Source organism: Hetaerina americana, unplaced genomic scaffold (assembly GCF_022747635.1).
Source record: "Hetaerina americana unplaced genomic scaffold, ioHetAmer1.1.p SCAF_4, whole genome shotgun sequence".
Classification (NCBI taxonomy): domain Eukaryota; kingdom Metazoa; phylum Arthropoda; class Insecta; order Odonata; family Calopterygidae; genus Hetaerina; species Hetaerina americana.
Genome location: NW_027286985.1, coordinates 93,389,041 through 93,413,734, shown reverse-complemented (window position 1 = coordinate 93,413,734; position 24,694 = coordinate 93,389,041). Strand labels below are relative to the sequence as shown.

Here is a 24,694-nt window from a genome sequence, read left to right as displayed (position 1 = left end):
AACCGGCATAGGGAAAGGAACTGCCCCCCCTACCCTGATGCGTGAATTTCACACGCCGTTGGGCTTAGTACTGGGATAACTCTAACATCATCTACCAAACCGACCTTCGGGTTGTTTACTGTGTTTATGGTTATATATATATATATATATATATATATATATATATATATATATATATATATATATATATATACTTACGCATCTTGATGATAGAAGTACTCACGAGAGCAATATAACTTTTGGACGCCACAATAGAATACAAAAATAAAATAGATAACACGTGAAAGGAAACTCATATTTCAGAAAGTTTCAGCTTGAAGCCTTCTGCAAGTCAGACTCTGAGTCTGACCTGAAGGAGGCCTCAGAAGAGGCCGAAATCTTAAGCTATCTGAAATGTGAGTGTCCTTTTACATGTTATTTATATGTATGCACTGCCTGTACCCGGCCACGCGTTGCTGTGGTTCACCTGGTTACATGGTAAAGAACGAAAAGAGAAACTGCGCGTTTCTAATACATTACTTGTCTATTTACCCTCGCAATGCCTGTGGTAAAAAATATTTTGCTATCGTACCATTGCCTATGAAGATATAGAAATTGTCTGATTTACCGACTCTAGGATATGTCTATGTGAGACGCAATCCGTGTTTCCATCTAAACCGCATACTCTAAAGATTGGCCCTGAGCTTTGTTGATGATGATTGGAAACCCCATTCAATTATGGAACTACAAACTCTAAAACAGAAATGGGATATTCGTTGGAGTCACAGGAATGCGAGAATATCTTCACTTTTGAAATGTTCCGTCAATATTGTTGCTTCTACGGTGTTACTCATTAATTTGTTCACTGCAAGCCTCGTGACCTTGCAAAGGTTTGACTGGTTGATATTTCGCAATATCTGCATCTACATAATACCCCGAAATTCGCCGCTAGAATGTGTGGCAAGGGGTGGTAGGTCATTAGCCATTCTACATATATTCCCTCTATTTCCTCATGCATCTTGCACCCCACGATCCATTTTAACCGCGTGGAAAGGGGGCCACCGAACACCAACAGGATAACTGCCACGACGATTTTCGATTGCAGTACGCGCGGTGGCATCCCTGGCGGATCGAGTGAATTCAAGCTGCTCTGCTGTTCCTCGTTGTCGTCTTTCAGCCACTCTCAGTATACTAACCTATATATGTGGGTATATGTACATATATACATATACATATATATATATACATATATATATGTATATATATATATATATATATATATATATATATATATAAACAGATGTAGATTTGTAGACAAGATTCTGAAGACGACAGCTGTGCTGTCGAAACGTCAAATAACATATTGTTAGTGTCCTATGTGTCTCAGTATTCTACAAATCTACATTCGTGTTTTTATATACGAGGGTCATCCGGAAAGTAGTACCCGTTCGTGCCGCATGAAGTGCTGACGACGCGAGTAGCCGCTGGACGAGGTCAGATAGCTTCAGTGGCTTGTCTGCCTTCTCTGAGCCAAGTTGCGTGACGCTAGCATTGCCTGTGTTGTTTCTGTGATTGTTTACAATGTTTAAAAAAATTGAGAACGCCGCCAGTTGTGAAGTGAGGGCAGTGATTAAATTCCTCAATGCAAGAAACGTTCGCCCATGTGATATTCATCGCCAATTAAAGGAGGTGTATGGAGACAATGTAATGGACGAGTCGTCTGTTCGGCGGTGGTGTCGCAACTTCAACATGGGGAGGGGGAACACACACGACGATGAGCGTTCGGAGAGACCGTCTGTCATTACAGACCAACTGGTGAGCTCAGTTGACGAATTCGTGAGGAACGATCGGCGCGTCACAATTGATGACATCTGTGAGCATTTTCCCAATGTTTCTCGAACAATTGTTCATGAAATTGTTAAACACCATCTGCATTATGCAAAAATTTGTGCAAGATGGGTCCCTCGCGTATCTCAATGAGCTGGCGGCGAAGGACTATGCAGCAGGAATACAGAAACTTGTCACACGTTATGACAAATGCCTTAATTTGCTTGGAGATTATGTTGAGAAGTAGTTTAAAGTATCCTCTTTCAAATAAAATTTTTTATGTTTGTTAATATTTACTTTTGTGTCTTTATTTCACGAACGGGTACTACTTTCCGGATGACCCTCGTATTTATGGACTTTACATTGTTCCTGGCTACCGTTGAGTACTTCCTCTTTAAAATAAACGATGATGATATTTGAGAGGGAGAGAAGGAGAAAGGGAGTGGGATAGCTTGTTTAGAAGGGTACTTGTACATAATTATAGGCCGTACACAGTTAATGATTGTTGGTCCGCGTGGGTCCAATGTTAGAATGCGGTCCTTCGAGGTGTGAATGCATTTCTCAGAAGAAGCGGATCTTGTAAACAACCGGGATACGCTCTCTGATGAAAGAGAGGGCACCGACCTGGCCGAGTGACGTCAACACAAGTGAAATGTGTATTCTAAATCCATTTTGATGCACAAATAAATAAAAATTCAAGCCCATAATCTTTTTATCTGAATTATAGCTCTTTGAAATCAACAAAACACTGTGTACTAAAATTGTATTAGTGCATGGGAAATGGCTAATTATTTTTTTAATTTGATGAAATTAAATTTTATATCATTATTATATGTACATATATCATTTCTCAGGATGTTTACACTTCATCTCAGAGCGTGCAGACAGTTGAAAAGAAATGCTATTGGATGAAGAAAACGTAGACGGAATGAGGTTCATACACTGAATGGTTATCTTTCACAGAAACGGTCTTTCGCGAGCTTAAAAAGCTTTAAGGACAACCCCCCAATCACTCATTTTCAAGGAGGAAATTCAAAACTGATCTCGAACCTAGCAATAAAGCTTCAATTCTCTGATTCCACGGTACCATTTGGGAATATATAATCCAAATATTTTGAAATTAAACTATTCGAGGCCATTCTATATGAAAAGGTGCGAATTGCATAAAATTTAAATGTAATAGAATATTGATAATGAAGAGTAGTTTAAGTTGGTCGAACTAATAAGTTTTAATTTCACAGGTAATTACAGATTTTAATTTTATAGGAAAAATCAAATTTGTTTATTTATTTCACTGTGACTACTGGCACCATCTCTCAGTTAATTGGTGAATTTAAAATTTGTTTTTGAGCACCATCATCCTATTGATCAGACAGTGCCCATGTGGGTGGTGCATGGTCATCCACGCTGCACCCGCATTATCCCCGGCAAGATGGTGCCCCGGTTGTTGCTCCCAAATGGAGTTAACATTTATGCGACGGAAACCCGTCCCCCGACTGCCCTCTAGCGGAGGCCATCTGTCGGTGGAAGGACGAGATGCCAAACACCTGAATTGCTCGCGGTTAATCACTGGCCACCCGAGCCTCTCTCCCCTTGAATGTTTGGAAGCAAGTCTCGTATTTATTGCATTACCCACCAACGGAATCGGCTGATTGAAAAAAAATGTACATTAAATTCACGCGACGCCGTTTTCGGCATCCAGAAAAATCCACATGTATTTTTCTCATTCGCTCCAGGAAATGTTGGTCAACATTTTTAATCTTGCATGCATATTCAATAGAGTTTTCCATCACATCTTAAGAGATTTCTTGGTTACTGAGAATACTACACTGATTTTGATGCTCCGAAGTGCTCTATTTCTCGAACATTTTACAACCCCGCCGCATCGTTAGCACATTATTTCTTACAAGCTTGTCCTGGGTTATTGAAGCGAATTCTCAATTAAATTTTTAATAAAGACCAGTAATAGAATCCTACTCATTTCAGCATTTTTTCAAAAACGGGTTTTATTATTTCCTCTCCTCCGTACCTACTCATGTAGAGTGGTTTGGTTCAAATGTTTGAATTGAAATCTATCCATGGATTATATAATAGATTGAGAGCGTAACGAAGCGCCGTGTTGATTCGCCATGTCCCCTTGCTTGGAATAAGCCATTCTTGGTTCCACTCGTGATGCTAACGGTTAAATTAATGGATTATTTTATTATTTGGTCGATCGCAGCTCTATTTTATGCCTCTCTCACATTTCATTTTGCCGGGAGGGGAGGTCGTAAAACAATTGGCTCGTTCACTGTTCGCGAATGTGCCTCCGTCAAATAAAAAGTAGTCCCATTCAGAGACAACATCCCCGAAACGATGGAAGACGGATGACAGCTGTAATGAAAACGACCCCTCCCCCCCCTCCAACTATCGCTGAGATCTTTCACGTGAGCCGAGTTCTGCCAATTTCAGCATTGCGGGCGGGCCATCCAATCAATCACGCCTCAACCCTTCCCTCAATTTACGACGGCCGGTCGCACGGAGACTCCAGGAATGCATTTTTGTGGATGTCCTGCCCTCACCTCTCCACTCCAGGGGATATTACACTCTCCAGCTCGCCTCGGAGCGTCCGAAGGGAAACCCGGATACTAACTGGTTGCAAAACCGAAGAGTGCCACCTCGTTTTCTTTCTGCGCGAGACAGCCGAGATGAATTTTCGTACATCAGAGGCGACCTCGTTTCACTCGTTCAAAATTACAAAACGGATTCTCACCGCAATTCACCTGCACCTTCTTCTTATCCCTTCCGCGGAACTAGGTGTGGATGCTGGTCGATCAATCTCTCCTGTTGTCAAAAACGTTTAGAGGGTCCTCATCCGCTCTGGATGCATTTTTTGTGTGTATAAATTTTCATAAATAATATCAATCAATAAATATGAGTAATTATATATATTAAGCACTATATAAGCCATCAACATACAAGGTTTAATAAACATTACCGGGAAAATTTTAGAAAAAATAGATTTATTTCATATATTGCAAGTGCAATGCCTCAAAATTCTTCAAAGTACTATATACAAAGTATATCGCTTGAGCATCGACACACTTTTTCCACCAGATTTTCCACGACTCGAAGACTACCTGGTAGGTGGATTCCAGATAGGTGCTTAATGGTACGTGAGCAAACTTATTTGAATTATGGTCCTTAGGGTCCCATGGTGGTGTCCTTTGAAGTAGGGAGGAACTCACTTTTGAGAATAGGAAATAGTCTACTGGTGCCAAGTCGTGACTATTAGGGGGTTGGGGAATCGTCGCGATGCCGTTTAAGAATGTCTTCGCAAACAGAACCTCGACTCTGCTCTTGATCTTCCGTCCAAAGACCTTTGGGACTAGTTAAGCGCAGATCTTTCGCCTCTCCAAATTGTCAGTGGCAATGTATGCACTGTCGTCTAAGTGTGCCAATATGATCGCAGATCATATTGGCACACTTAACCGACGGTCTGAAATCAGCACTTCACGCGCACGTCAGGAAAATATTTTTCCCGATAATTTTTATACAAACATTGTTTAATTGTATTCAAAAGTCGCCGATTTTTGGATGTTCTCTAAATGCTGTCCCTTTTCCTTCCAGGGTCAAACGACGTATGCTTGACCGAAGAATGCGTCAAAACAGGTGAGTCCTTCCCATTACGCCAAGCTAACAAACAAGAAAATCCAGTCTATTATATGCTAAAAATAGTTATGCGTCGATTTCCGGCATATTCTATTCATGAGTAAGTGAAGTTTAATACAACAACACATTTAGGACAAGAAATGATCAAATCAATTATTTTAAGAGTTTTTAAAAGTGAACTTTTTTACGGTGCTGAGAAATATTTAGATGCTTTGCCTTTATCCAATTTTCGTACGAGCAACGAACTTTTTCATTAAATTTCGTCTCTCCAATTAACCAAAGCCTCACTGAAGCCTTCAATTTTTTATGTAAATGAAAATTAATGGATAAGTAAGAATTGGTAACGTAAAAGAGAAATTTGTGAGAAATTAACTCAAAATTAAATAGAAATCGAGGTGGATAAATTAATGATAGTAATTTATTTTTACTTATCGACATAGATGACTTTTATATCTTTATTTTACATATATTTATATATTTACTTTAAATATACATATAATTATATATATATATATATTTATTTATTTATAAATATTTATATATACATGCAAGAATATAATCTTTTTATATGTGTAGAAAAGTGAATTAAGCCAGGAAAAAATAGTTGTGCTATACGCCGGCCAAAATTTTCGCAATTTCTAAGAAGTCTTTACGGGTTTCAAGGCAAATGATGGACTGAAAAATCCTCTAAATGTAGCGCAAAAGGTCGCAGCTAATGATGAAGAATACGATGAATTTTTAACGAATGAGTTCTCATTCGCTCTGCTCTGCGTCGTCATCAGATTCGCAGCATCCACGTTAGTACTCGCAAAAATATCACTGTATACTACTATCTTTGGCTCGGGAACAATTATAAATCATAATTCATTACGATTAATATTGAAAAAATCCGTCTAATGTTATTAGTTTAATATTTTTACAGCTTAAGGTTTGCATTGAAATGTCCTGTAATTAATAACCTATGGTATAGCTAAAATTAAAAGCTGATTTCTAAAGGCATGAAAAATGGATCTTCTCTTGATATATTTTTTAAATGTATGAAATATGTTGCAAGAAGCCCCATAATTCTCTCGTCGGATATAGAAAGAAACTGTCAGTTTGAGGAGACACCAGCAAAAAGGCGTGAAAAGTATTGACACAGCTACTTTAAAGCTGAAATAATTTTTTTAACAAAACATATACTTTTTATCATTTCACAAAGAGTTAATATAAAAACGAGGGAATTTATAGTTTAATACCTATAATATTTAATTTTTGTTGTTTTATTAATTGAAAACTTGCTTTTTTGAAATGATACGCTGATCAAGAAAGATTGCCATGGAAATATCTTCTTCCCAGAGTTGATTCTTACCGGTAAAAACGCAATAGATTGACCATGACGCTGTTTTGCACCATCTTGGGGGCGTATGATGCCGATTTGGTAGGGTAGACTACTCACGATTCCTTGTGCTTGAAAATACACGCATAGCTTCTTTTCATTATATGTAAGAGGAATCCAAATTATACCCAGCCCCCTGGTCCCCTGTCCCCTGGCTAATCGTCAAGTCTGAACTTCCTCTAAGAGGGGTTTCAGTATTCTAATAATCATTTTTCGTTAGATTGCAGGGTTTTTGTAAATGTTATTTACGGAGTGGACTCTCAGATAGATATTTGAAAAAAATGCCATACTTGCATATTTTGACCTTAGAAATTTGTCAATTGGCTCTTAACCATTTGAATAGAATAAAAATTCAGTTTCCTTAAAAAGTTCACTTTCAGTAAATAAAGATTATTGTATTTACTTTCGCTTTGTTTTAGAATGATGTACTACTGATTTCATTTTCAGTCAAGCTGCCGTTAAAAGAGAAGTTTCGTTTTTTTATGTGGCTCTGTCCACAGGTTCATTTATGTAAGATATTCTGAAAATTTCGATGCTAAGATAAACGATACTGAAATTCATAACGTGATTGTTTGAATCCATTTCATGCAATATTGGAACCGAAGTTAGTTTTTCAGATGCTGCATTTTGAAGAAATTAACTTTCGAAAGGTTAAACCTTAAAAGAATAAAGGCCTTCATATTCAATTTATTAGGGCGAACAGAATGTGAAAAATTTGAAATACATTAAAGTAAAATTTACTTTAAATAATATGAGTAGCGTCTATTTATTTTAAGCATTATATCTTTCCGCTGTAAATGTATATTTTAATGTTATACAGGTATGATACCTGTTTCTTTCAATAGAGGAAATATAGCAAGAGTGGAGCTTAAATCAAGTTAAATCCTTAGACATATAATATCAAGACGGTCATCCACAGGTAGATATCATAATGATTTACCAAATAGTTAGCATAATAGCATTTCTACTGGCTATGTTTTCAGACATAACAAATGTATGACTTTATTTCTACTAGATAGGAAGTGAGAACAAATCATCGGTAAATTTATATAGTCCAAGGGTAATAGTTCAGTTAGGCCTAAGAGTAATAGTTCAATATACCTATAAATAACGTTAATACGTTAATGTGATAACAAAGGCTATCCTTCATTTGTTCTATGAGTGCATCTTAAATGTTGGCATTAAACATCGATGCACGGAATAGCACGGAATTCCGTGTACCTTCAGGAAGGTTTTAAAAAGGGCTTTACTTTTCTGAGTATCATTCCTGCCTCTCTCTCTCCCACCTCCCCTTCAATTGGCTGGCCAACCGTCTTCCCCCTTCCCACTCCCCGCAGCGGCCTCCCTCCTCTCCGCCATGGACTTCTCGGCGGACCCATGCCACGACTTCTTCCAGTTCGCCTGCGGCACGTGGAATAAGAAGCACGTTATCCCAGAGGACCGTAGCAGTATCAGCACCTTCGAGGTCCTCGCCGACCAGCTCCAAGTCATACTCAAAGGTCAGTCACCAGAAAAGTGCATGTTCCGTGCATTTTAGATAAAAAGACCGGTCCTTTGGGGTGAGGATAGTCTAGAGCACCAATCGTGCTCGACAGAAGAATGAGAATTGGGTGCTTAGATCTTGTGTTAACGGATTTGACATCTCTTTTCCCTGCTCCTAATGATACCATGTCAAACCATGGCGCGGAACTAATTGCAGACACCTCCGAGTGCACATACCAGCATAATGGTTAACTCATGCGTAAATTCTTTTATTTGAAAACTTTTTGAACAAGAATTTCTTTTAAATTTAAGGTTTTCCCTTACTCGAAGCTATTTTTGAAAAAAAACAGACCTGTTTTTCTCCGGCACGTCTGTTTGACATATTATTGTCCTCCAAATGTGGCAATATTTACAATTGGGCCTTTGACGAAACGTAGATAGTTAAAGCTTTCTAAGTTTTCTATACTACTTGATATAAAATCGCGATAGCTGATTTATCCCAAAGCAAATCCCCCAATCAAAACCTTTACCTTTTATGAGTTAAGTACCTTGAAAAAATCCTTTTGCGTCCCATTTGCGCATGGGGTTTTTATTTTCCTATCGTGATTTTTCATGATCCTGATTTACTCGAAAAGGCTTTGCCACTTTACCGTGCAGACAGATATCGAAATCCTGTCTAAAGTTCTATACGGAGTCGAAACTGAAGAATTATATTTCAATTAAGCGCCTATTTACCTTTGATTATAAGAAAAATTATATTGGTAAATTGGCAGAAAACACCTGAGACGCAAAGAGTATTTCGCCTCTAACTGGTCGTTTCCCTATAACTGGTTATGTGGTTTCTGAAAGCACTTGTGGAAGCGTCCGTCATATTGTACGTCGGAATGAAAGTCAACTTCAAGTTTCTCTATTTTAGAGTTCACGCAGGAAAGGGTAAAAATGTTTCTTATTTCAAAAAAAGTTAATGCTTTGATAGCCGAGGACATCAGAGCTGTTCAGAGAATGGAGGAAGGGTGGAGAGAAACCCGGCATTGGAATCAACTTACTCTTAACGAAAGGCGCTAAGGAGTTCGCGGCTTAACGTCCCATCCGATGGACGGCGTACTCACTCAAAGTGCCCTCCTCAAAGCACCTCAAGTAGGGATCGAGATACAATTGAACAAGATCTGTCGCCTCCAGATTTTGAACCCGGGACCTCTGGGTGGTAAAAGCTCTCTGCGAGCAAGCCTTATTTTAGGTTTATTTATTTAACCCAAAAAGGTTTATTCGGCGTCATGCTTCACAAATGCGACATTGCATAGATCACGGGAGCTTTCAATGCTACTTAAACCCTGACTTATTCAAATACCTGTATGTCTACTGTCTGAGTGAACACGGCCCTAGGGAAGGGTTCTCCCCGAATACTCTCTTTTTACACATTTGAATCTTCATGATTAGCGCTACTTCTTCAAGTTCTACAATATTAAACGAAAACAAAATAATCTCATTTTTTTGGTGCCATCGTCAAGCCTCCTTACCTTCATTGATTTGAAAAAAAGCCTTCAATACCGTAGACTGGAAATTTGTTTGAAACCATGAGGAGAAAAGGAATTGACTACAAAGCCAGGAAGCTTATATTTCAGCTGTACTAGAATCAAACCACTTTTATAGAAGTAAAGGGATGTGAGAAAGAAGCAAAGATTAGAAAAGGAGTAAGGCTATAATTTACACTTTTGCCCTATCAATTTAACTTATATATTGAAGGGGCTGCAGAGACAATGAAGGAGAAAAAATAGGTATACATATAAATGGAAGAAAGATACACCTTATTAGGTTTGCAGATAATATTGTGACCCCGGCAGAATCACTCAAATATATTAATAGAATTCGTGGATGTCTCCATTTTTCGGGTTCCCGCCGCGTTGGTAGTCATGCTTGACGACAGTTTCGCCTGGATTCCACCAGGCGTCTTCAGGTCGAAGTTCCGATATCATTTTGGCTTCACTTATATAGCCCTTGCTCTCTCGCTGCTGCGTTGTGATTGGTTGGTTTCTGGAACACTCTCTTCCAGGCGTTCGTCAGGTGGTAACCGTCTTCCCGGTTGAAATTTCTCGGCGTTTTTGTGATCTCAAATGATTCTTTAATCAGCCGAGGATAGTATCTTCTTTCCTTGGTGATTATCGCGGCTTCGTCAAATTTGATGTCGTGTCCGGGTTCGCTCCAGGCATGCTCGGCGACTGCTGATAGGCTGAATTTCTTATTCTTTGTTGCCCTCTTGTGTTCTTGCAGGCGGGTCTTCATGGACCTGCATGTCTCGCCGATATACGATTTGCCGCAAGAGCAAGGCACGCGGTACACACCTTCGAGAAGACCTTTCGGGATCTTGTCCTTGGGCCTTGGAATTATCTGGCTTATTTTTGTCACGCAGTTAAATCTTGTGACAATGTCTTTCTTCTTCAGGACCCTCGAGATCTTTTCGCTTGTGCCGGCGACGTAGGGGATGATGGCATAGGTTCCTGGCTTTGTAAAAATGCTTATTTGGAGTACTTTACTATATGGATGTGAAACTTGGACATTGGGAAAGAGGCTTGGTTGGAAGGATTGGAAATTTGGATTTGGAGAAGTATAAAAAGAAAAAATATGGACGGACAAGAGAAGCGACGAACATGTAGAAGTTCAAGGTCTGTCCTAAAAGTAGTACGAATTATCTTTTCCCAGATAGATGGACGGACGGACGGCGGTTTCTCTGGCTGGGTTCGAGGGATGGGAGTCTCAGGAAAGGCTGGAGGTAGGTGGCAGTTAGCTCTCAGCCATCGCGGAGTGCGGATCGATCGTTTGCGAAACCTCTACGACGTGACCTCGTTACGCTCCGTCATGCACCCGTTATTCAAACAGCGCTCTGCCATCAAATGTTGTGTAAAACTGGGCAAAACCGAAAGTCTTGACTCTTGACATGCTCAAGACAGATTATGGTAATACTCTCATGGATGGTTTGGGTATTTTTGAATGGCACAAGTTGTTTCGGGAGGGTAGAGAATATTTTGAAGATACCGAACGTTCAGGACGCCCTTCGAACTCGGAAAATGGCAAAAATACAGCAAGAACAAAGGCTTTGTTGGACAGAGATGGCAGTGTTCGCGTGGTTTTTAATGAACTTGGCATCCGTAAAAGTGATAAGAATCGACTTGCGACCGAAAATATGGGCATGAGAAAGATGTTTGCGAAGTTGGTGCCGCGAGTGCTCTCAGACGAACGAAAAAACCTCGCACGTGGATCTGCGATGAGCTTTAAGATCATGTGAGTGAGGATGAAAATTTTTAAGACGTTACCCACCGGTTTTTCAAACCGAACTCTACCCTTCATTTTTCAATCAAATAAATTTCTAAGCGAACAAATAATGGGCAAAAAATATTTTAAACGCGAAAGAGAATGCATTTATTGCTGCTGGTTTTATATCTGTTTGTAGAAGACGAAGTTGGCATTATTTTGGCACAGTGAGGTTTTCTTTTACGTATTTGCCAAACATCCGCTTCCACTTGTTTGATCTCCTTTCTGGCGCCAAACCGTTCCTCTCCTTTCCCCCAAAACTCCTAATCTTCCAACTATTCTTTTGATTTTTTTCAGGTTCATCGGACACGTCAAAAAAACTATAAGAGCACTTGGAATTGATTTTGCGTTAATTACCCTGCCTATCTCAATTAAATGCCGCTATACATCACATATTTGGCTCCAATAATAGGTTCATAAAACGCTAATACGTTCGTGTGTAAAGCTAAAATGTTAATGTTTCGAGTTATCAATTTGTAAATTTATGATTCTATTGAATTTGAATTTTTATATTATTTTATGTTATCGTAGTTCTTGGCGGGCTAAAATTTAATTCTTCATGCAAAAGAGGATTATTAAGAATAATATTGTATTAGAATAAATGGGAGGCAAATGGATTCTAACACATCAAGATACTAATACTCTAACAATTTGTTTATTTTATTTATTCCACATTAATCCGAACCCAGCACTTTGGTCTTTACATCTGACTTTAAGCAATGACATAACAATAGATACAATTACAAGCACCCAAGGCCTAGATATAGAAAAATCCACCTAGTCGAGAATTGAATCAGCGACCTCTGGGTTGGTAGGCGAGGATGTTGGTGAGGGATTAATTTAAAGAAATCAAACTGTTCATCAGTTTCTTGTAATGGATCATTCTTTTCTTTGAGCAGAAGAAAAATTCTTTTGACTTGAGTTTTCACGGAAGTAAAATCATTTTGAGAATTAATTGATAATTTATTCTTATTTCACTTAGCCGGATTCAATTTGCCAGGCTTTAATTTTTTAGGGGAACGCAAAGTCTAACATAAGTCGGTTGACTTTACTTCTCCTTAATTCGCTTTCTCCAAGTCCTCATGATTCCATAACGTATGCTTACCTGCAGAATAATTATGGGGGTGAAATGTTTTCTTTTTCCCGAGGAAACTTGTCTTCTATCTACAGTCATTTAAAATGTCGAGACACTTGAGGCCTACTAGATTTTATATGTAACGCAGGCTCTTAGGGGGATATTTTTCCCTGGACACTGGGTAAAAGATTCGCATAGTGTTATTTCCTTGCCCGTGATTCATTGAGGTTCCGCATGGCGTCGATTTAACTTTCATCCACAATAAGAATCACCGCCACCATGTGACCAATCCGATCTTAGGTGAAACCAGCAACGGGGAGTGGTCATATCTGATTAAGTTAATTCAACGGCTTCTTACTTCCCAATGTCTGTGAATAACATTTAACGTCGCGTCCTTTTACTTAGGTTGTACCATAAACCATCAAAATGATGCGAACCACGGTGAGTATTTTTTGCAGTACGTGACTTAAAATGCGGGATCTTTCTCTTTCTCTCTCTGCTCTAACGCGACATAACACGACTGGAAATTAATGAAAGTATGATGATGATGATATAATAGATTTATTTACGTTTGCAGATGCTAATCTGATGCCTGATAATCCTTATCCTCGCGTCCAACGTTTGTCAGTTACAGTTCATGCCCAGGGGTAGCTCATAATAGAGGTGATATAGATCTTCTCAGAAAGTAATAAAAAAGGTTCATGTAGGTTTTAATAGCGGTAATGAAGTTACGGTATCTTTCTCTGGTCCGGTACGGAAAAAACGGGGACTAATTTTTCAAAGTTGTAAGTCAAATGCCATTCTCGCTTTAAAATCAATCGTAAAAGTAACATTTGTGCTTTGTTTCAAGATGTATAGATGTATTTACTGTCATTAAAGCCTTGATATAAATATTTTAGCTCTACTTACAATTTAGCATTTAAAGGAGCTGGTTCCTGTCTTGCTAACGCTATATACCACCGTTTAGATTACATCAACGTTTTCCAGTAATGCCTTAAATTTGCATAGCTTGCGTTTCTCATGGAGACAAGAAGGAAAGAATAAATATCCCGGCCTCCCTTGCTAGATTAATACGCCGGGGTTAATGTATAATTTGAAGGCTTCACATTAAAACGCTTTATGGGCTGATTAAGTCATTACTTACATTCATTTGATATATTCCCTTAAGCTTCTTGAACAGAAATAATTTTTACCTATTATTCACGTAATAAATAACGCACTGCTGCTTTGAATGACGTCACATAATTGAGAACTTGGCCCTCAAATATTTTATTAAGAGTGATGGTGTCAAAAAATTTCATTTCTCTTAGCTTCCGAGTAAACTTGAGAGAGAACAGAGAGAGAGAGAACAAGTCACGTTATACGCATCTCATAGTAATAAATTTTACGCCTTACATCCTTGGAAAAGGCAAGTTAATATATTTTTCCTATGCTCAATTAGCCTTTATGTAGAATGAAATATTAAAAGGGAAGTATTTTGGGTCATATTTTTTTATTTCAATCGTTTACTTTCGAATTGTACAGAAATCAATTCAGCCTTAAGCCATTATTATAAAAAGACATTGAAAATTTGGCTGTTGAAAAATTTGTTCCCTTTCATCAAACGATTATTGCCATTTTTTTTGCTCCATGAATTTAATAATTTCAACTAATGTTGTAATAAAACCTAATTTTTCTACTAGTGCTAATTTATTATTAAAATTTCATCTTATGAAAATGATGAAAATTCGGCAAGTAACAAAAATTCAATTATTGGTTGAAATTATTTTGGGGCCCACTTTATATCACTTACGATTTTATTTCGCACGGCGGGAAATATAATATCATATAAAATATATTACGTGAAAAATAATCCATATGTCACAAGTCGTAAAAGCTATTTTACAAAAACAAGTATTTTCAAGATGAGCAATGGGAAAGTTGAATTTTCTCTTTGTCTATTTCATTTATGATATTCTCTATTTCAATGAAAGTGTTTATTTTTTTACACAGGTGTTCTGGAGGAACCGATCGACAATCGTGACAACGACGCGACCAGAAAAGCGAAGACCTTTTACAAATCATGCATGAATATCCGTAAGTTAAAGTAATTAAACTTTGAATGTTTAGAAATGTAATTTTCTCAGCTAGAGCTCTAATGGGATCAATGTTTTAGTATTTATCTCCCGACATCTCAGACACACTCAACATTCGCATGCTATATAAGTTCTTGGAATTTCCATTGGGGAAGTGGGGAGGGACGAGGAATGGGATGTGAGGATGGGGAGAGGATTACACAGGGAAATGCCAACTCACAGGGTTCGATTGGCTCGCTATCGAATCAATCCTTCGATGATTGGCGTCTGCAGCACCGAATCGACATTGGTGGCATATTCATCGAGTCAAAGAGGCTCGGGAAAGGCACGTGTATTTCATCTACATCTACATAACACCCTGCAAGCCTCCGTAAGGGCGTGTGGTGGGTGGGGAGTGTTAGGTCGCCTCCCGTAAAAAGGAACACAACCACATGCAAGATCGACACATACATGAAAAAATATACCCACAGTGGCATACACATTCATGCAAAAACCCTCTCATTCTACACACATGCAAATACATACGCTATCATTAAACAAATAATGGCACCTTAGGATGCAGTATGAAATTTATCCAATAACGTGTAATCTCTGAAGTGTAGTGAAATCTCTAACGTGTAATCTGAAAAGTAAGAAGGCAAAATTCCGCTACCAAATGGATATGCAACATAAAACGGTCTCTTCTCCATGGACACAGGTAGGGAATGTGACCTAACGCTGCAGGTAGCAGGAGGGTCTCCCCATGGAGGGAAACGAGGAATGCAAGGGGAACTTTAGAAAGAGAAAAGGCAGGAAAAACAATACTGCAAAGAGCACTCCATTATTGAAAGGGATTCTAATGAGGTCATTCGGGTCTTAAAGGGTTTTGACAAAAAACACACGAGGTTAGTGAAAGTGCACGTAATTGAGTAGAACTAACTATTCTCTAGACGCTGAGGGTGGCAAGTGGTATTTTTGCTATACCGTAATAACCTTGCAGTTGCTATCCTGTATTGCCCTTGGGAAATTTTTATTTAAGAGAGGATTAAATACAAATGGAAAGGAAGTAGATGCAAAGCCATTTCGCCGGCTCGGGCATCTTCGTCAAGCATAGCATGATCACTGAATAACTGCACAACAGATCGCTGGGAAGTACTTTCGTTGGTCATTGAAATAATTTACAAGAAATTGTATTCCCATGTGACCGAAATTTGTTATTGTCATAATGAACTGATATGACTGATCGACTATTATCTTGACATTATGAAAATAACTTCAATTTTAGGTGTTCGATGTGAAAAAACTGGGACCAATGAAAGTTTTCTCGAGTTATACGGATAGAATGCAAATCTGGATGCTCAGTCGAGTGCATGATGAGAACTTCGATTGTCTTCATATTATTCAGTCTTTACGAGTAGGCATTTTCTTCAAGGATTCCAGCTACTTTCCTTGTACTCTTGCCGAAATTTGACTGAATAAGACGAATGGATTGCTTACTAAATCGTCAACTTGCTAGGTGCTTCAGCATGGAAGGAAATCTAAAAAAAACCTTGATCCACATAATCACTGCACGGAGATCTTCACTTCACGGCACACTTAAAGGATTGAAGAGCCTTACCACTGTTGTTTTCACACCAATGACCGAAGTGGTTCTTGGACAATAACTTTCTCCTCTATGTCTTAACGAGTCTTTTTCTCTCGAAAAAGCGAAGGCTGCACTCAGCGTAACGCAAATGAATTAAGCCCCGCTTCCCATCCCACGCCCGTTCCAATCGGCTCGAAGGCGATAAGTCCTGCATCCAAACATTTTTAATTTAGCGGACACCTCCGAATGCATTTAGACCGTTGCTACACTCAAAGAAAACAAGGAGAGGTGAATTAACCTAATTGAAAAGTTTACCTCCCTTGTTTTTTTATACTCTCCAATGTAGCTCTCTAAGTATTTGTCACCCTTGTCGCCTTTTACCAAAAAAAGAGAGGCTAAGAGCAGTTTCCTAACTCAATCCTATGTTCTTCTTTCCCTCTCCCCCCGACATTACACCCGGAAACTTTTCCTTCCCTCTGCAAACGGACGACGCCACCACCTCTCCCTCTTCCTCTCTTCCTACCCCCCTCCTCCACCCTGCTCCATACCCCGTCCCCCCCTCCCCAAAATGCTTCGTGCACCAGTTCAGATTCGGAGGGTTGGCGACGAGCCTCTCCGGAGGGCCCTTACCTTGCTCGGCGGTTGGCCCGTGGCCGAGGGGCCCACGTGGAAGGCCCCCGAACCCGCCTCACTCGCCGGCATCGGAGTCGAGGGTCTCCTCGGCAAACTGCGCAAGGAGTTCAACGAGGGTATACTCATCGAGCAGTGGGTGGGGCCGGACGACAAGAACTCCTCCGCGAACATCATACAGGTAAGGCGGACGGGGTGAGGAAGTCGCATGGAATTGGTGCATGCGCACGCCATGGGTACAGTCACTCTTCAAAGACTTCAAAGAGAAAGAGGCGACTTTGAGGTAACTTTTGGTTACCTTCACCAATTCTTCAAGCCGTTCTGGGCAATTTCAGTTTTATTTTTTCGTATTTTTTTGTGTGGAGGTCAGCACGAATGCAGTCCGTTGGCTTCGGAAATTCTTCAAGAGCTTGTCACGGGGTCTTTTTTATCCCTCAAAAAGACTCAGAAATTTTTCAGAATATGAATTCAATCAAGGTGTATCCATTATTAATTAGTATTTTTAGTTTTTCAAAAGACCTCATTACTCTTTATACACTATAATTAAATACATATCATGACAGAATAGCACACTTACTTCAACTTATGGTGTAATTAGCACTCTTCGATAATCTTAGTCCTTACCGGTTCGGGATCCCGCCTAATTTGCCATACATTTGATAGTAGAATACCTGTATGCATTACTTTCAGGTGATTACTAGCATATGTGTATATTGCTGACATATGATGTCAACCGTATCTATTTATTTTGCAATACATCCTTGAAAATCGTTAAGAATCATATTGTTAGAGAAATTCATGTTGATATTCAAAGTATACATTGTATTTCCTTTATATTTGTGTTAGATTAACTTAATGGTAAGTCTTTTTGCAATTTTACGTACTTTTGAGGAGAAGGAGGCATACTTATGAGGTATTAGGAGTTGAATAATATTGGCTAAAGAAGAATTTCCAAGGAGTAGTTATCTGACGATAGGTACCCTGAGTTGAGAAAGTATTAATTACGCCTTTAATATGGGTGTAGCGTTGTATGCATCATAAAAATGTTCTTGGATGCAGGAAGATGAGCATAAATTGGAGTAACTTAAGATATGCTAATGGAAAAAATTAGAGGAAATTAAGTTCGACAGAGGGGAACACGACAACGATTACATTAATTGTCCCCAAAGTCTAAAGTTAAATTATTTACTCTACCTTTGATGATATAGAAAGCAACTTTTATTTGAATTGTATTTTAAACTTTAAGTAATAAAAAAATATTTTTTTTCATCAATGACAACTTATTTTCCAACCTGCCTCCCCTAAGTCTACCAAAAATCATACAAAGTCGAAATCCGACGCAAAAACTTTCCTTAAGGGATTTAAAGTGTCTCCATTAATTGAAAAAATGAAATCAAATGGAACTTTTAAGCGCTGTGGGACGCAGAAATCATCTCGAAACGTATGATGGTAACATTCAATCAGGTATGTTTAAGCCACACTTTTTTCGATACATTTTCTTGATTGAAAAATTGCGCTAGTTTCTGAAATATATTTTGTAGCTTTACATTTGAAGTAAGTCAAACCCATGCATATGTAAATTCTAATAATCAAATATTTTCTTATGCGATATGAGCAATAAACCGCGGACAAAAGAATGATTTCAAGTAAAAAATTCGCCGAGAGCGAGAATCCTACATGAAAGCTTCCTTAGCACCTCTTTTATTTATCAAACCTTATAAAAGCTATCAGACCTTGTTTTGAACAGCATTGAAGCAGGTTTTGCATAAATAAAATTATGAATTTAATACACATCCATTAGAAAATGCAGTAACGAAGCAGCAAGTATATTCATTTCCTTACAAAATGGGAAAATAGTTTAGTGGAAAACGATTTCAATAATAGTAAAAGTAGTAGAAAGAGCATCACATCTGCTTTTATATTTCACATACGTGTGTTCCTAAAAGCTCCTGATTTAAAGGGTATTTTCCACCTACGGCAGACCCTTAAGTGAAACTATCCGCAGTAATGGATCCAAAGATAGAGAGACTATCGGGTGTAATTGAGTTTGTTAGGCAACCAAGATTGTAATCGTTAATAAAATCATCTTATACTGATTTCACTGATTTTTTAATTAGGATTTAATTAATGCTATTTTCTTCTATTCTTAAAAAATCCATCACTCTAACTTTCCCATAACTTTTTCTTCCGTATATCTGGTCATTAACTGTCATTCTCCACAGCAACTACCAATCCCGAGTTCCATTTTTATTTCCCCCAGCCATGTAATTTAGTTTTAATTCCTTTAAGGTCGTGAGTTCAACTCTTGTCTTTATTACGGAGTTTGAAGAGATATGTTGGTTTAATTCAGTTCTGATCCGTTGTCAAATTATATAAACCTGCGATTACTCAGCCTTTATTATCATTAATTTTCGATAGAAATGAATAGTGCCGGGGATCCGTGTCCGCCATCATATTCATTATCAATTGTACCTTGACATGAAAATGAGCAAATGTTTAACAGGACCTATTGTTGTAAGAAGATAGAGTTCCCGAAAATATGGCGAATTTCGTGCTAATTTCATTTTAATTTTTGATTTAAAATTGGGAAGATTGCTGTTAGTGATTCATGATGTCGAAAAAAATAAACAAGACCATGCTCAGGAATGTGTGGTTTTCATGGACACTCTTTGTGCTGATCATTCGTCACTTTTTTAAATCGATAGTTTTTTTAGTTTTACGCATTCACTGCTCACGGGTGTAGAAGTTGATATATTTCTTTAACATTGTTTTTCTTTGAAAAAATGTTATAAAAAACCTTATTCCTTCGTAAAAGTTAAAATATATTTAAACATGTCATTTCCATTTATTTAATGTGACTAACTGGTTTTTTTTCTCCACTGGTTAAAATAGGCTCGCACGCTACGCGGAAGACAGATTTACACCCGTGATTTTGTTCATACCCCACTCCTAAACCTTTTACCTTTCTAATCAAACCGAATCAAACATTTGCTTCCTCTCTAATAGGGATGACGAGTTTTTTTAAGCCCAATGACCCCGTGGATATCATGCATGTATATTTACTATTCACTCATGGCTTCGAGTCTGAAAGAATCAGGTGTTTTTTCTGATTTAATTAGTTTATTTAAACCCAAAGGAAGTAAGATGAGAAAGGAAGGCCAACGCATCCAGGTTGAGAAAACAAATCAGAAAAACTCCTTTCGTTCAACTTCGGGGATTTCGTACATCTGTTTCCTTAAATCTTTTGGTCCCTTGATCTGAGTGGCAATGAAAATGTTTTAGGCTTGAAATGGGGAAGAAAAAATTCTGTTCCAAAAGTAGTAGGACTGATTCGATTAAAAAAATGTATTGCCAGAATTAATATATTCACTCAAAAGTCTTCGAAGCAGCACCCTTGTGCGTTCACACACCACTGCCAGCGGGTTTTCCACGCCTTCTGGAAGACGGCACCCGAAATGCTGCTACGCTCCCTCGTCACTGCTTATTAGAATGCTTCCACCGTGTCGCAGTGACATCCTTTCAGTATGGATTGCAACAAATCATGCAGTCATCAACAAATCATTGCAGAAAATCATTCTAGCATTGGGGCAACTTAAAAAAATTTGGATCCTCGCTAACATGGTCGAGAAGCTCTTGGTAGATCCGCGTGCGAGTTTCCTTTGCTCGTCTGAGAGCACTCGCGGCACCAACTTTGCACACACCTTTCTTATGCCCACGCTTTCTGTCACTAGTCGATTTTTATCACTTTTAGGGATGTCAAGTTCATGAGAAATTATACGAGCCCTTAATCTACGATCCCTGTCCAACAAATTCTTCACTTTTGCCAGATATTTCTCACTTTTTGAGTTCGGAGGACGTCCTGAACGTTCGGCGTCTTCAACACATTTCTACCCTTATATAACAACTTGCGCCATTCAAAAACACCAAATCCACCCATGGCATCATGACCATAAGCTGCCTTGAGCATATCATGAGTCTTATTCCCGGTTTTGTCCAGTTTCAAGCAAAATTAATGGAGGGAGTAGCACTGTTCCAATAACCGGTTCATGACGAAGCGTATCGAGGACACATCATAGAGGTTTCGCAAACGAACGATCCACACTCCTCAATGGTCGAGGGCCAACTACCACCAGCATCCAGCTTTTCCTGAGACTCCATTCCTTCGAACCCAGTCAGAGAAACAGCCGCCCGTCCGTCCGTCTATCTGAGAAAAAATAAGTCATACTAATTTTGGGACAGACTTCGTAAATGCAGAGAACATATAGATTTTCCTTGCATTCATTTTTAGTCGTCGAAGATGCTTATTTTGGCAAAAATTAGATGAGTTCGAGGTAGATGGTGACAAACACTAAAAATTAAGCAAAAAGAAAGGGACAACTAAAATGGGAATCAAAAGAGAGATGATGGCTGGATGGATGAATCAGAAGGCTGATGAATATTAAGATTCGGGGAAATGATGTAAATAACGATCCTGATTAAAAAAAACATTTTCAAATAAGTTGATAATCAATCAATTGATTTTATAATATTCTACCTCTTACATGCAGCTTAGTTTTTTAATGAAGGCTCAAGAGATTGAGCGGAGTTTCAAAGGCCCAAATATTTGTCACTTCGAGTTTCATCTCTGTAATGGACTTTTTTCACCAGATATTTTTTGGAGAAAATCAAAAGGTATCGCAAAGGAAAAAAGATGTATTTGAAAAGCATTCCATCCCCAAGGAAATAATTTTTGATTTTTTTCTAGCGCTTTAATCACAACCCTTGAATAAATAACCCCTCCCCAATAGGAATGGCCCACTTTCCACCGCCTCCAGCTTTCTTTATGCCCACTCTAAAGCGTAAATTACGTGAATGTAAACTTGAGTGGAGGCGAAGGGTTTTGACGTACAACAAGTGAATGACAATAGTTAATTGTTATTAGCATTAATGAGCTAAGTTTACTGTGAAGTAAATGAAAAATATCCGAAGGTTTAATAGTTAAATGGACAAGATAATGTGAAATACTTACTCGCCATATTTTCAATAGTTACTGACATTTTAACATTATTTTTCAGATTAATTTTGCTAATGAAATAATAAACATTTATTACCTCTGCCTGAGCTACTGCCAGTTTTATTTCCATAGTTAAACTAATTATATGGTGATTTGTTTTATATTAAAACTTAATTGTAATCAATCAGAACGTTCCAATTAAGAATTAGTTCAACTTGTGAGACCTTCTTATGAATTTCTTCTTAATAAAAATAAGCTCCTTGATTGAATGCTCACTATCACTTCTTTAAACTATTAAATCAATTTTTATTCATTATATGCAATAGAAGATTTCCTTACAAAATACACATACAGACAATTTTTATCATACACATTAGTAGTATAAATGGCATACTCATTCTGGTCCTGTTAAGCTAGTCAGTTCTGGCTTGACAGCAGATCCACCCAAACGAAGAAAAAGATAGTCATAGATAGAAAAGATAGTAGCAATCATACAGCTACATATATTCTCTTTCAAATTTTGTTCCAAGCTCTGGTCCCTTCTATGTAATAACTAGTCTTTTATTCTCCATTTTACAGAATTTATTGACTCTATTATTCTTAAATCCTTAGGTATTTAATTAAAAATTAGAGGCACAGTAGCCTTCAATTTTCTTCTAACTTTTTGTTTGATTGACAGTTCCTGGCAAAGCAGGAACCCTTATAAACCCTGAGCGAGTAAGTGAATGCGTTTCACAATGGTCTAACACACCCGAGTGATTGAGTGACGGCGAACGTGAGCTTGGGTCCTTTCTTTTTGATTTTTTTTAAATTTTGTTTTTAATTAATTTTCATTCCTGTGTGATATCAACTGGTCCCTAGTATCCTTGCGAACCCTTAGTTCGTGTGTGAATACGATTCACGAGAGTCACTGTTATTCATTAACACACCCTAGTGATCTAGTGGTTGTAAGTCTCTTTCCTTTATTTATTTTTGCATTTTTTGTGTGTGATTGAGGTACACATGAGTCACTGTTTCCCAAACACACCCACGTGACTGAGTGTGTGTTTTCCTTTTTTCTCTGACTTATCACCTCGTTTTTACCTACCCCCTCAAAACAACCCAGTGCCAAACAAGTTTAGGGTCTCGGTTTTTTCCTTGAGAGAAGTTTAAATACAGAGAAAGGGGCCCTGTAGGCCAATTATCTAGTCCTAATAGAACTTTCTCGTATAATGGAGACTAATTTTTTGAGTCTTAAATTTAATTCAATCGGGATTTTATTTTTGCGTCAGAGTGAATTAAATCCACTTCCTTACAAAGGACACCCCTCAATCCCATACAACATTCTTGATGGTGTGTGGGATTGAGTTTCAAAAAATTTTTTTAATGACCGTCACGGTATTTCAGTTAATTCATTGACCACAGAGGACCACAAATTGACCATGGGTCTCTAAAAGCCTGTGCCTGAATAATTTCTGAAAAGAGAATAACAAATGTCCGTATTTTTATTAACCCTTGTATTTCACGATATCTCATTAAACTCTGTTCTTAACCTTCTCGTGTTGATTAAGGCTCTCACTGAAGAGGAAGAATGACGATTTTATCCCTATCGTTACAGCTTGACCAGATGCAGCTGGCGCTTCCCAGTCGGGACTATTACCTCAAGCCAAGCAGTGCCCTCAAGGCGTACCACAAATACATGACGGAGGTTGCCGTGCTCCTGGGAGCCAATCGTACCACAGCGTCAGAAGAACTCGCGAAGGTCATCGACTTTGAGAAGAGGCTTGCGAACGTGAGTCGAAGTTTCGATGTCCAGTTGGAGCCCAGTGGACCACCGACTATTTCTGAGAATCTGTACGCTCACATCACTCGGAAAGGACTGTTTATTCTGTCTCTCAATAACCATGGAAAATATATCTGATTAAAATAAAGGAATCCCGCAGTAACTCAATCCATACAACAGTGAACAAAAAGTTGAAATATAAGATGAATTAATTATGAAGGAAAATATAATTTTAGCAGCTAAATGCTGCTATCAAACAATATAAAACATGAGGTCTGCTAGCTCATTCAAGAGTCCTAGTTTGCTTAGATCCTGAAAAGAAAACGTGATTCACACCTTTGATCCTCCCAGTTGTATGATTACCAAACAATAAGTTCGTTCTAGATCAGTACTTCGCAGATACTTGGAACTTCGGTTCATCATATTTACCCACCGAGGCATCTTTTCAAATTCAAATATACTCACTGCAACTATGCTCAAAATATGGTTTCCATTTTAAGCTTGGAATATTATACCAAATACTGCAAATTTTAGTTTTTAATGTGATAGTTGTGCTTTATAATTATTTTTCCATTGGTTTTTCTATGAATGTGACATTTTAATGAATTTGAGAACTTCTTTCAAAACATCAAATGCATTTATTCGCGTGTGTTTATCTGGAAAATAGCCGAAGTCAAACGCTTCTTTGGTCATGAAATTTCAAAAAATGCAAAATTGGAAGTAAAGCAAAAATGTAGATGATTACGGCGTTAAGAAACGGAATAAATCTAGACGAAAAAAACGCAATAAAACAAACTGCTCCTTCCCCAATGTTGTCACCGTTCCTATTTTTCAGGAGTTATTAGACGATGGATCCCATTGTTTAAATAATTCAATGAAGTCATAGCTCTTGAGGTAAAAATATCCAGTAAGAGAACGAAAACACTTAAAAATGATGAAAATGTAAATCTTGATACCGTGCCGTACACTCGG

General features: G+C 38.2%; 1 protein-coding gene across 1 annotated transcript in view; it reads left to right on the top strand.

Annotated features, from left to right (window-relative positions):
* Nucleotides 1-24,694, top strand: part of LOC139692511 (neprilysin-1-like) — a 170,420-nt gene that overhangs the window by 123,316 nt on the left and 22,410 nt on the right. Inside the window, exons 2-6 of the mRNA XM_071590731.1 lie at nucleotides 5,416-5,457; nucleotides 8,173-8,334; nucleotides 14,691-14,774; nucleotides 16,922-17,148; nucleotides 23,558-23,731. Coding sequence (XP_071446832.1) covers nucleotides 5,416-5,457; nucleotides 8,173-8,334; nucleotides 14,691-14,774; nucleotides 16,922-17,148; nucleotides 23,558-23,731 — 689 coding nt within the window. The remainder of the gene's footprint in view (nucleotides 1-5,415; nucleotides 5,458-8,172; nucleotides 8,335-14,690; nucleotides 14,775-16,921; nucleotides 17,149-23,557; nucleotides 23,732-24,694) is intronic.